Below are 13,399 nucleotides of genomic sequence, written 5' to 3'. Positions count from 1 at the left end.
TAAGCCTCTGCCTTCAGCTCAGGTCATGATCTCAGAGTCCTGGGATCGAGCCCCACGTCGGGCTCTCTGCTTGGCAGGGAGCCTGCTTCCCCTTCTCTCTCTGCCTGCCTCTCTGCCTACTTGTAATCTCTCTCACTGTCAAGTAAATAAATAAATAAAAATCTTTAAAAAAAAATTACATACTGGAATCTCTATATGATGATGATGATGATGATTATTATTATTTAAAGATTTTATTTATTTATCTGACAGAGACATAGCGAGAGAAGTAACACAAGCAAGGGGAGTGGGAGAGGGAGAAGCAGGCTTCCCACTGAACAGGGAGTCTGATGCAGGACTCCATCCCAGGATCCTGGGTTCATGACCTTAGCAGAAAGCAGACGCTTAAAGACTGAGCCACCCAGGCACCCCGGAATCTCTATATTATACACCTGAAACTAATATAACACTGTATGTTAACTAACTGGAATTTTTTTAAAAAGAAAAAAACAAACAAACCTTAAAACAGAGAGAAACCAAAAAACAAAAAGGTTATATACTATATGATTCCATTTATGTAACATTCTCAAAACTGTACATATTGAAGAACAGATAAGTGGCTACCAGGGGATAGAGACTGGGGGTCAGGTAGAGAGTGTGGGCAAATACCAAAAGGTAGTAGGAGGGAGTTCTTGTGTGTGATGGAACTGTTCTGTATCTTACTTGTGGTGGTGGTTAAAGAAATTGATACACTGTTAAAACTGCACTAAACCAGGGTGCCTGGGTGGCTCAGTTGGTTAAGCATTTGCCGTTGGCTCAGGTCATGATCTTGGGTTCTGGGGATTGAGACCTGCATCACACTCCCCACTCAGTGGGGAGTCTGCTTCTCCCTCTCCCTGTCGCTCATGATCCCTCTCTTGCTCTCTTTCAAATAAATAAATAAAATCTTAAAAAAAAAAAAACTGCATTAACCCAAATACATGCACAAATGAATGCAGATTTTAAAAGTGAAAGGTCTGTAGTCTAATTAACAGTGATATGCTGGGCCAGGAGGGAGTTAAAGAAAAGAAAAAAAGAAAGGGGAAAACAGCAACAAAAAACCCCAGTGATAAACCAGTGTCAAGTCCTGGTTTTGATGTTGTATGACAGTTACAACAAATGTTACCATTTGGAGAACCTTAGGTTAAGGGTTCATAGGACTCTGTTTTTACAACTTTTTGTGACTCTAGTGTTTCAAAATAAAAAGTCCACTTTTGACCCGGAATCAGAGAACTTTTCCCTTGATTCACATATTTTTCTTGAAGACTCTGGCTTTTTGTCATTTTAGAATTTAAAAACTCCCCAAAAGTTCCAGCAGGAATTTTTGAACATCACAATAAAAATGTCTCAATCATATTTGTTATTCGTATAATGAACATGTCATATAATTAAGTCATGCATCTTTTATAATTCTAAAAGTATGATTTATAAGAATTCTATATTAGCCCTTTAATTCCCAAATACTAGAAACTAAAAATACTGGGGGGCCTGGGTGGCTTAGTGGGTTAAGCCTCTGCCTTCAGCTCAGGTCATGATCCCAGGGTCCTGGGATCGAGCCCCACATCGGGCTCCCTGCTCAGCGGGGAGCCTGCTTCCCCGCCCCCCCCCCCCCGCCTGCCTCTCTGCCTACTTATGATCTCTATCTGTCAAATACGTAAATAAATAAATAAACTAAAAATACAAAGATAACTTGGCTAATTGAATTTAAATTTAAAAATATATATAAAAAGAAAAATGGAGGGACGCCTGGGTGGCTCAGTTGGTTAAGCGGCTGCCTTCGGCTCAGGTCATGATCCCAGCGTCCTGGGATCGAGTCCCGCATCGGGCTCCTTGCTCGGCAGGGAGCCTGCTTCTCCCTCTGCCTCTGCCTACCACTCTGTCTGCCTGTGCTCACTCTCTCTCTCTCTCTAACAAATAAATAAATTTTAAAAAAATTTAAAAAAAATACATAAAAAAAAAAAGAAAAATGGAGCACACAGTGGGGAGGGGAAGACATGTGGCCCTTAGTCCCATGTAATGACTTTTAATTCACTCTTTTTTTTTTAAAGATTTTATTTTTTATTATTTATTTGACAGACAGAGATCACAAGTAGGCAGGGAGGCAGGCAGAGAGAGAGAGAGAGAGGAAGAAGCAGGCTCCCCGCTGAGCAGAGAGCCCGATGTGGGGCTCGATCCCAGGACCCCGGGATCATGACCTGAGCCGAAGGCAGAGGCTCTAACCCACTGAGCCACCCAGGTGCCCCACTTTTAATTCACTCTTACTCAATGGAGTAGTTCTTAACCTTGGCTGTGTGTTGGAATCACCTGAAAAGTCTCAAAAAAATACAAATGCCTGGGTGCCATTTCATAAATTATATTTATTCAAGTATAATTGAAACACGATGTGATACTAGTGATTCCACAAATCTGTATTTATGCTGTGCTCACAAGTGTAGCTACCACCAGTCATCATACAACAGTATTACAATACCATTGACTGTATTCCCTATGCTGTCCCTTTTTACCCCCATGACCTATTCATTCCATACCTGGAAGCCTGTGTCTCTCACTCCCCTTCACCCACTCCCCCTCTCCCCTGCCCTCTGGCAACCATCAGTTTGTTTTCTGTATTTATGGGTCAGTTTCTGCTTTTTGTTTATTTGTTTTGCTTTTTAGATTCCACACATAAGGGAAATCATTATGGCATTTGTCTTTCTCTGTCTGCCTTATTTCATTAGTATAATACCCTCTCAGTCCATCCAAGTTGTAAATGGCAAGATTCCCAGATGTTCTACTTTAGAAGACAGGGAGTGGCCCTGGCTGTTATGTCAGTGGTGGGTCAGCATACCAAACCCTCTCCCATCCCGGGCAGCCTGGCATGGCTTTCCAGAAGTACCGGTTACTGTTTTTAGTTCTCTGGGTCCATAGCTGTTTAAGTTTTGAGCGTCAGCCCCAACCCTGTTTTTCCCATAAGCTCTGTTATTCTTAGTGCATGAGTTTGCAGAAGTCAAGTTTTTCAGGGACTTGTACATTGTGTTACAGCTGAAACACCTGTATATAAATTAGTCTAAAATGTTACAAAGCAGCATGTGAACATAGGTGTAGAAGAAATCCTCAAAACTTACTTACTCTGTTTTTTTCTTTTTTAAATAAAGAAGTGGGTAATTTAGAGGTAATATTTAAAATAAATTACTTTTCTGCATGACTTTTTCAATATATTACTTTTGTATAGAAAAAAGTCAACTGTAGGGCTCATGGGTGGCTCAGGCTGTTGAGTGTCTGCCTTTAGCTCAGGTCATGCTCTCAGGGTCCTGGAATGGAGTGCCACAGCGGTGAGCTCCCTGCTCAGCGGGGAGTCTGCTTCTCCCTCTGCCCCTCCCTCCTCTCTCTTTCTCTCATGCTCTTTCTCAAATAAATAAATATAAAAAAAAAAAAAGAAAAATCAGCTTTACCATAATTTCTGTTTGTTTTAAAGACAAATATAGGAGGGGCTAGAGAGATGGGGATATGAGGGGCCATTTATGAGCACAGAATTTCAGTTTTACAAGATGAAGAGAGTTCATGTATATATATATATATATAAAGCTTGCGTTCTAAGGGTTTTGGGACCTTGAACACATTCTGCAATAGAAATCTAAAATGATGTCTAGATTCTTGGACTAGCTTACAAAATCCTATTTATATTTGATGCATAATATAGTTGAAAGATGACATATTTGCAACAGTGTTTATATTTTATCTATAGATGTATCAATATCATATCCTGCTTAACTAATATATAACTATATCTATAGATAGGAACACCTATATAGCTCTGTATGGATATATATGAATATATATCAATCTTTAGTTAATATTTTTTTATTTTTTTATTTTTATTTATTTTTTTTAAAGATTTTATTTATTTATTTGACAGACAGAGATCACAAGTAGGCAGAGAGACGGGCAGAGAGAGAGGAGGAAGCAGGCTCCCCGCTGAGCAGAGAGCCCGACGCGGGGCTCGATCCCAGGACCCTGGGATCATGACCTGAGTTGAAGGCAGAGGCTTTAACCCACTGAGCCACCCAGGTGCCCCTAGTTAATATTTTTTTAAATGGGAGTAAGGTTACTGAATATTTCATTTATTCATTTCTTTATCTTATTCCATTTGGTTCTCTAGTGATAAGCACTATCACCAACAGACAGAAGTGGTGTAGCAAGCAGAGAATAGGAATACAGAAACTCAAGTATCATCAGTTAACAGTATAGGGCTCCACGACAGATCCTGACCCATTTGGCAGGGACTAGCCATTTAAAAAAAAAAAAAAAATTTTTTAAGGTTTTATTTATTTGCCAGAGAGAGAGAGAGAGAGAGAGAACACACAAGCAGGCAGAGAGGCAGGCAGAGGCAGCGAGAGAAGCAAGCTCCCTGATGAGCAAGGAACCCGATGCGGGACTCGATCCCAGGACTCTAGGATCGTGACCTGAGCCGAAGGCAGCGGCTTGACCAACTGAGCCACCCAGGCGTCCTGGGACTAGCCATTTTTAAGTGTGGTGGGTTTGGAGATGGATATTGATAATTCGGGGAGTACTTTTAACAAATGTCCAGATACAGTCTTGGAAATTTTGAGGATGTGAAATAATCCTCTTTATTTGAGCAGTTGTAAAGTAACATAATATTGCTTGTGTCTTTTAGAATTCAGATATTCCTATTCTCTTCAGTCTACAACGTGTTCTGCTCATTCTTGGCCTTTTCTTCACTGGCCTCTTGCCCTTTGTGCCCATTCGAGAACAGTTTTTTGAAATCCCAATGCCTTCTATCATACTGAAGTAAGTGGTTACTCTGTTTTCATCAGTTATCATTATAGGGGGACTAAGATCAAGGCTCACTAATATCAATGTAAATGATAAAGAATAGGTGACTATAGGGGCGCCTGGCTGGCTCAGTCAGTAGAGCATGTGACTCTTGATCTCGGGGTTATAAGTTTGAGCCCCACATGGAGGTCTAAAAATAAAATCTTAAAAAAAAAAAAGAATAGATTGCTGTAGTTATTATATGTTAGGTTAACTGACCTGTATTAATAAGGCTTTTTGATATAATTAAGACACATTTTTCTAAAATGAATAATATAGTATTGTAAGTATTTCATCTGGACCCATTTCAGGTAACAACGACTTTTTGTGCCTGTGTACTCAGAAGTCAGGTACAAAGAATTGACCTTAACTGTTGAAGCTTAATACTTCTTTTATTCTAACACATAATAGCAGTTGCCCTCCAACTGCCCTAACTTATTTATACCTCAATCACAATATGCAGCTGAAATTCCATTAAACTCCAAATTTGTGGGGCACCTGGCTGGCTAAGAGCATGGAACTCTTGATCTCAGGGTTGTGAGTTCAAGCCCCATGTTGGGCCTAGAGATTACTTAAAAAAAAAAAAATTACATTAAATGTGGTCTCACCTGCATGGAAACTTTTTTCATCCCCAAACAGAACTTTAAAAGATCAAGCTGAACATTAGTGCAGCAGTCATTAGGAAATATTGGTAAGAAATGCAATTTGGTCGGTACCCTTGTATTCAGCATTTATGTTTCATGCTTGTTTTCCAATTTGAGTTCCTTCGTGATGAGCATGTTTATTTTATCTATTCCCAATTATATTTATGGGCAGCCTTTGTAGCTATTTCTCAGACAAAACAGAAATCACTTCTTGCCTACAAAGAAACCATTTTCATTTGCTGGATTAAAATGATTCCTGACATTTACTCCTAAAATACTTAAGCTTCCTATGGCTTGGCATGAACTGTTGTCCTCTCTAGATTATCTCCATGTGTTTCTTTTAGGAACAGGGTATTACTGAAATACAGACAAATGAACAAACTTCATAGATTAATCTTTTCTCTAAAAAGTAATAATGGATTAAGATAAGGTAGAATGTTCTGTGTATTTTAACTTTTTTTTTTAATAGATGAAGGTGGGTACTTCCTAAGACAACATAATAATTTCTTTAATGAGGTAGTGTTTGATACACTAAATCCCTGAGATTCCAGAAGTTGCAACCAGTATTTTCAATCTGAGCTACAGTTAGGAAAAAGAAGATTTTATTTAGAGAGCTTCTAATAAAAACTGAATTCAGAGAGAAAGGGGGAAAAAAAGGAATTTAAGTGTGGAGACTCAGAATTATTCCAAGAGTACGGACAGGAGGCATTAGAAAGGAAACAAGAAGTGAAGATCCAGGGGTAATGGAAATCCCCGGATGCTGTTAAACTTAGAAGTTTTCAGAGTAGAGAGAGGCTAACCAGAGAATGGCTCTGGGTACAATCCAATGTTAATGACACAGGTAGTTGTGCTGCTCCAGGAATCTGAGGAAACTGAAGAAACTCAGCATAAGTCCAAAGGTCAAGTATAGAAAAGATAATTAAAAAGAACAGGTCCTAGGTTCAATATTTGCAAATCAAACAATCATGCTACATCACATTAATAAAAGAAAGGATAAGAACCATATGATCATTTCAATAGATGCAAAAAAAGCATAGGGAAAAGACAAAGTACAACATCCACACATAATAAAACCCCTCAACATTAAAATAAAGGCCATAGGGGCGCCTGGGTGGCTCAGTGGGTTAAAGCCTCTGCCTTTGGCTCAGGTCATGAGCCCCGCATCCATCAGGCTCTCTGCTCAGCAGGGAGCCTGCTTCTCTTACTCTCTTTCTGCCTGCCTCTCTGCCTACTTGTGATCTCTGTCTGTCAAATAAATAAATAAAATCTTAAAAAAAAAATTAAAAAATAAAATAAAGGCCATATATGAAAAACTCACAGCTAATATCATCCTAAATGCAGAAAAACTAAGAGCTTTTCCTCTGTAGTCAGGAACAAGACAGGGATATCTACTCTCACTAGTTTTATTCAACATGGTACTGGAAGTCCTAGCCACAGCAATCAGACAACAAAAGGAAATAAAAGTCATCCAAAGAGGCAAGGAAGAAGTAAAACGTTAACTATTTGCATATGATACTACATATAGAAAACCAAAAAGACTCCACCAAAAAACTGCTAGAACTGATAAATTCAGCAAAGTCAGAGGATACGAAATCAACTTATAGAAATCTGTTGCATTTCTATAAACCAATAATGAAGCAGAAAGAGAAATTAAGGAATCACTCCCATTTACAATTGTACCAAAAACAGTCAGATACTTGGAATAAATCTAACCAAAGAGGTGAAAGAATTGTACTCTGAAAACCATAAAACACTGGTGAAAGAAATTAAAAATGACACAAAGAAATGGAAAGAGATTCCACGGTGATGGATTGGAAGAACAAATACTGTGAAAATGTCTATACTGCCCAAAGCAATCTACACATTTAATGCAATCTCTATCAAAATACCAACAGCATATTTCATAGAGCTGAACAAACAGTCCTAAAATTTGTATGGAACCACAAAAGACCCAAAATAGCCAAAGCAACCTTGAAAAAGAAAAACACAGCTGGAGCATCACAATTCTGCACTTCAAGTTATATTACAGAGCTGTAGTAATCAAAACAGTATAATACTGGCACAAAGATAGACACACAGATTAATAGAATGGAATAGAAAATTCAGAAATGAACCCACGATTATATGGTCAAATAATCTTTGACAAAGCAGGAAAGAATATCCAATGGGAAAAAGAATGCCTCTTCAACAAATGGTGTTGGGAAAACTGGACAGCAACGTGGAAAAGAATGAAACTAGACCACTTTTTTACACCATACAGAAAGAATAAATTAAAAATGGATTAAAGACCTAAATGTGAGACCTGAAACCATAAAAATCCTAGAAGAGAACACAAGCAGTATCTTTTTTCTAGATACATCTCCTGAAACAAGGGAAACAAAATCAACAATAAAATATTGAGACTACATCAAAATAAAAAACTTCTGCACAGCAAAGGAAACAATCTAATGAAACTAAAAGGAACCCACAGAATGAGAGAAGGTATTTGGCAAAGGACAGATCTGTTAAAGGGTTAGTATCGAAAATATGTAAGTTCTTATAAAACGCAGTATCCCCAAAATGAAAAATCTAATTTAAAATGGGCAGAAGACACAGTGGCTAAAATAAAAAACTCAAGAGGGTGCCTGGGTGGCTCAGTTGATTAAGCGGCTGCCTTTAGCTCAGGTCATGATTCCAGGGTCCTGGGATCGAGCCCCGTATCGAGCTCCCTGCTCTGTTGGGAGCCTGCTTCTCCCTCTCCCTCTGCCTACTGCTCTGCCTTGCTTGTATTCTCTCTCTCTGTCAATTAAGTTAATAAAATCTTTAAAAAAAAAAACAAAAACAACTCAAGAAACAACACGTGTTGGCAAGGATGTGGAGAAATGGGTGAATCCGCATGCGCTGTTGGAGGGAATGAAAACTGATGCAGCCACTGCAGAAAGCGGTAATGAGGTTCCTCAAAAAGGTAAAAATAGAACCATCCTACAACCCAGCAATCATACTACTAGGTATTTACCCAAAGAACATAAAATACTCATTCAAAGGGATATAGGCACCTCGATGTTTGTAGCAGATTGTAATAGTCAAGTTATTGAAAACAGCCCAAGTGTTCATCAACAGATGAATGGATAAAGAAGATATGGTATATATACATATATTATGGAATATTACTGAGCCATAAAAACAAATGAAACCTTGGTATTTGCAATGACATGGTTGGAGCTAGAGAGTATTATGCTAAGCAAAGTTAAGTCAAAGAAAGACAAATACTATATGATTTCACTTCTATGTGGAATTCCAAAAACAAAAAAATGAGCAAAAGAAAAAGAGAGGCAAACCAAGAAACATACTCTTAATTAGAGTCAAGGTAACCATCAAACCATCATGTTTGATGGTTACCAGAAGGGAGGTGGGTGATGGGGATGGGTTAAACAGGTGATGGGGATTAAGGAGTGCACCTATTGTGATGATCACTGAGTGATGTATGGAGTTGTTGAATCACTATATTGTACACCTGAAACTAATATTATACTGTATGTTAACTAACTGGAATTAAAAAAAAAAAAAACTGGAACAGAAAAAAAGAAAGTACGTGGCCCATGTCTTTAATTATTGAAAGGAGAAGAAAAAACATGCTTCTGAGGTTTTTTAGTCACATTTTTGCCCCATATATCCTTTAATTTGTAGTAAAGTTTGGTTGTATGTTTAAGTCTACTAAATACCAGTGCTTACGTCAGCAGCAAATGTACTAAATCTACTATTACTAAGTTATACCAGACAAATTGAGAGAAAGAAGCTTCACCAAAAAAGAGAAGAGACATGAGCCCCAGGCACCCAGGGTCTAGAAAGAGAACTTTCGTTATTTTTTTAACCTTTTAGTAGTGGTAGCAAAAAGTTATCTCAAAATCAATAGAAACAGAGAACCCAAGTGGGTTTTACTTTACTTTTTTTCTTAACAAATATTTTTTGAGCACATACTAAATGCAAGGCAACTGTTTGTTTTTGGACTCATTTTATTTTATCACACTGATATCTTTCTGTGTTTCTAATTTATGATTCAAATTTTATTTTGCCTCAGGCTAAAAGAACCACACACAATGTCCAGAAGTCAAAAGTTTCTCATCTGGCTTTCTGATATGTAAGAATTTTAGTTTCTTGATATATGAGTTATTGTTTTAGCTGTATCTGTTAAATGCCATGTTTGTAATTTAGAGCACGCTTTCTACATGGGATTTGTAACAAGGACACGATGAGCATGTACTCCATGGGTGGATGTATATGAATCATTTAGAACTACTCTAATTACTAGTCACAAAACCTTAAGAGGAATCTTGAGAGATAATCTCCTGCAGCTTCAGGGGCAACCAAAGGCAGATGATTAACTTAGGGTTCTCTAGCTAGTTAGTAGAAGAGGTGGCATGGCATTTGCTCTTTTCACTAACCCACAGTCAAAGACGTGGCGGAAAGAAGTGTGTATAACCGTACAAGTGTATGTAAAAGTGTATACTGACTAGTGGCATATTCCTACGAAAAATCTGCTGCATGAAGACTTAATAGCAGACAGGAAGCCCCACCTTTAGGGTGGACATCAACTTTAAAGAAAATACTTTCCCTTCTCAGACATGTTGAGTTTAATTTTAGGTAAATACCATAATGTTGCCGTGCTATATTTTGCTTTATTTTATTTTTTTATTTTTTTTATATTTTGCTTTAAAATGGAATCTGGAATGCTTAAATAATAGTCCTAAGTCACAACCTTTTAAATTACTTAGCTCCTCTTGCAGAGTTGGAAAACTAGTTTTTATCTTTTCTCTGTGCCACAGGGTTTATTCTTTTTTGCTTTATTCCTGATTCAATTTCTGGTTTTCAGGGTTGCATTTTTAATTGGTATTAAGTGCATATGATTTTTAGTCTCTGTTATTTCATCATTTTAATAGACATAAACAGAATAGAAACAATATGTTTAACTTGCCAGTACAGTTCACTCCCATCCTGCTCAAGTGATTTATAGTCTAAGAGTTCACTTTTAAGTCAATTATTTAGCATTTTTAAAAAGTGCAGGTTTCCTATTTATAGTGTAATTAATGGACATTAGGTTTCTAAGATAACACAGGAAAGACTAATCCACTATGTAAATGAACTTTATTATAGAACCTGGCCCAAGTTCATGGCCTTATTTTAACTTGGAAAGTTAGAAACAGACTTCTCAGCTCTTTCTCACTTGTTACGGTGTCAACAGGGAAAGCGAGGAAGCCTCTTGTCTATGGAGTGGCTTCGACAAGACTGGGTCTCCTGAGGAGCTAGTTACAGAAGAAATAGAAAGGAGGTTCTGGTGGTCCACCAGCAAGCAGCCAACAGTGAAAGGAGATTCAGCAGTTAGAACATAAATATCCACCGCAGTTATGACTTGAGGCGATTGCTTTACTGCCGCTAAAGCACTGGGATAAACTCTAAATGGACTAAATTAGGACTAAGGACTAAGAGGTAAGAGTATCTAAATCTGTTCTGCTTTTCTTTTCTAGCTTACTAATGAGAAAAGCCTTGTTTGACCACCTCACTGCCAGAGGCATTCAGGTGAGTTTCTGGAATGACGCATTTTGGAAACAGGATAGCTCAGCAGTTTAACAGTAGTGTAAAGGGCAGGAACTTGATTTGGTTCCAGCTCTGATGCTGCTGCTTTACTGGTTCATCTATGAAGACCTTAAGCTCTGCCTTACACTTAACAAGAAAGCACTGGCATTTTAGTAACTGGAGTCCACTTATGTATAGGTGAGAGTAACTGAAGCCAGAGGGTGGGACAGTGTATATTTAATGAGTAAAGTAAAAAAATTTTTTAACAGTTCAATGATTTCTTAAAATTACAGGCTTAAAATGTTTCTAAGTATGCTGAGATTGTAGTGTATAAAGGCTATTAAAAAATAATTTTCTACTTTTAACTTTCATCTCATACTTCTCATGCTTCTAATTTTCAGGTGTATATTTGGGTTTTGAATGAAGAACAAGAATACAAACGAGCTTTTGATTTGGGAGCAACTGGGGTAATGACAGACTATCCAACAAAGCTTAAGGACTTTTTACATAATTTTTCAGCTTAGAAAAGGAGGTACTCAGAAGCACTCAAAGAAAAGATGAAAAGACCTAAAGAAAAACAAAAAAACAAAAAACAAAACAAGTTTGCCATCATTTCCCTAAGCCATTTCCAGAATGGTAAAGGTTTAATCATTTAAGTTTTATTACCTCATTTTTAAGCTTGTCTGAGAATGTAGAAGCTATATATTGTATATTTATTTTAAAGAATATTGCATATTTTACATGTGTAAATTGTTTAGAATGATAACTGGTTATGAGATGTAAGTAGAAGATTATTGATCAAGAGTTCTGTATATGATGCAGTATTCTACTATTATAAGTAATTGTAAAATCAAAGACTTTTGAATAGATTTGATACTAGCCTTCACTGGAAAAAGATCAACTAATTAGTAAAGCAAAATTATTGAAGGCCACTACAGCTATGCTGAGTTGTCTCGTTATTTCTAGGTACATCTCAGTTTAAAAGGAAAGAAAATACAGTGGGAGGAGAGCTTAGAAATCAGTGATACAGTTAATCTGACAGGCTCTGTTAACTTTGTTAACAGAAGGCAGGCTCCATAAAAACTGAAACTAATACTTGATCAGAAATAAAAACTGTAGACAATTAGATTTCTTGGTTGCTGCTGTTAATGGGAACATTCTGTTTGGAATCTTCTTCAGGTGTAAAATTGTTACCATGTCCTTTCTTTCTGGTAGACATTAAAATTGGACTTCTTAAATGTAAATTAAGACAAGACCCAAATAGTCATATATTTATGTTTCCTCTAAACATTATGTTTCCTCTAAACAAAATTTTCCAATTTTTGGCACTGACTAATAACTGTTTGGGCCTACATCTAGATTTTAAATAACGTCTTGAATCCTAATAATCATATGAAACTGATGAAAGTACGTATTATTGTTTCCAATACGTATGGTATAAACCACCTGTTCCTGATCTTTAAGGTTTAATTCTTCTATTAAATGGAAGCAGAATTTCTCAAAGCATTAGGCATCACTTCCTCTCCTTTTCTGATATGACTCCATGTAAATCTTTTTCTAATCTTTTTGACTAATTTTCATGATCTCTTTGGGAGGTAAATATACTCTGGAATAATAAGGGTCTTTTACCTAGATTACATCTCTCATTTGGAGTTTGCTAGCTCACAGCTAAGAAGGATGATCATACTCCCACCTATCCCTTGATGACATAAATAACATTTGCTTTTTGTTTGTTTGTTTATCTAAACTGAAATAAAGTTTTACAAGAACAAAATAAGGGTTCCTCATTGCTTTTTTGCGGTTGTAATTCCAAATATGCTTTATAGATTTGGGGCTGCAGAATTTAATGAGGTGATAAATTGATAATGTGGGTAAGTACACTTGAGATTTCTCTCTAGAGTAAGGAAAGCTAAAGAAAATATGGAAACACTCTCATGGCACGGAAGTGGCTTCTTGGCATTTGAACAAATAACTTGGGCAGGTGATCCATTAAATCAGTCATTTTTACTTTCATGTACTATAATTTATGGTTATAGTTGCTAGGGATTATTTTGATCACTTTAATATGATTCTTTTTTGTTATTTATTCTTTTTGAATTTTGCTTTGTTATGATGCAGAGCAGCTCATATCATAGGGTCAGCATATATTTTTTTGTGTCAACAGTAGGAGATAAAGTACCCAATATGGTAAGGATGTTTAGAAAGTCATATTTTAAAAGCCTGCTAATTCTGGGATGCCTGGCTGGCTCAGTTGGTAGAGCATACAATTCTTGATCTCAGGGTTGTGAATTTGAGCCCCATGTTGGGAGTAGTTTACTTAAAAAAAAAAAAAGTTTGCTGATTTTATAGTCGAGGTGACTTTAATTCACTTAACA

General features: G+C 37.0%; 1 protein-coding gene across 1 annotated transcript in view; it reads left to right on the top strand.

Moving 5' to 3' along the window:
* The window catches only part of GDPD1 (glycerophosphodiester phosphodiesterase domain containing 1), a 53,475-nt gene extending 40,687 nt beyond the window's left edge, over positions 1-12,788 (top strand). The window contains exons 7-10 of the mRNA XM_080826821.1: positions 4,673-4,806; positions 9,532-9,591; positions 10,976-11,027; positions 11,426-12,788. Coding sequence (XP_080682947.1) covers positions 4,673-4,806; positions 9,532-9,591; positions 10,976-11,027; positions 11,426-11,548 — 369 coding nt within the window. The 3' untranslated portion in view covers positions 11,549-12,788. The remainder of the gene's footprint in view (positions 1-4,672; positions 4,807-9,531; positions 9,592-10,975; positions 11,028-11,425) is intronic.
* Positions 12,789-13,399: the final 611 nt, after the last annotated feature.

The sequence above is a fragment of the Martes martes genome (genome assembly GCF_963455335.1).
Source record: "Martes martes genome assembly, chromosome: 16".
Classification (NCBI taxonomy): Eukaryota; Metazoa; Chordata; class Mammalia; order Carnivora; family Mustelidae; genus Martes; species Martes martes.
Note: the sequence above shows the minus strand (reverse complement) of the source record. Positions and strands in the feature narration are given on the sequence as shown.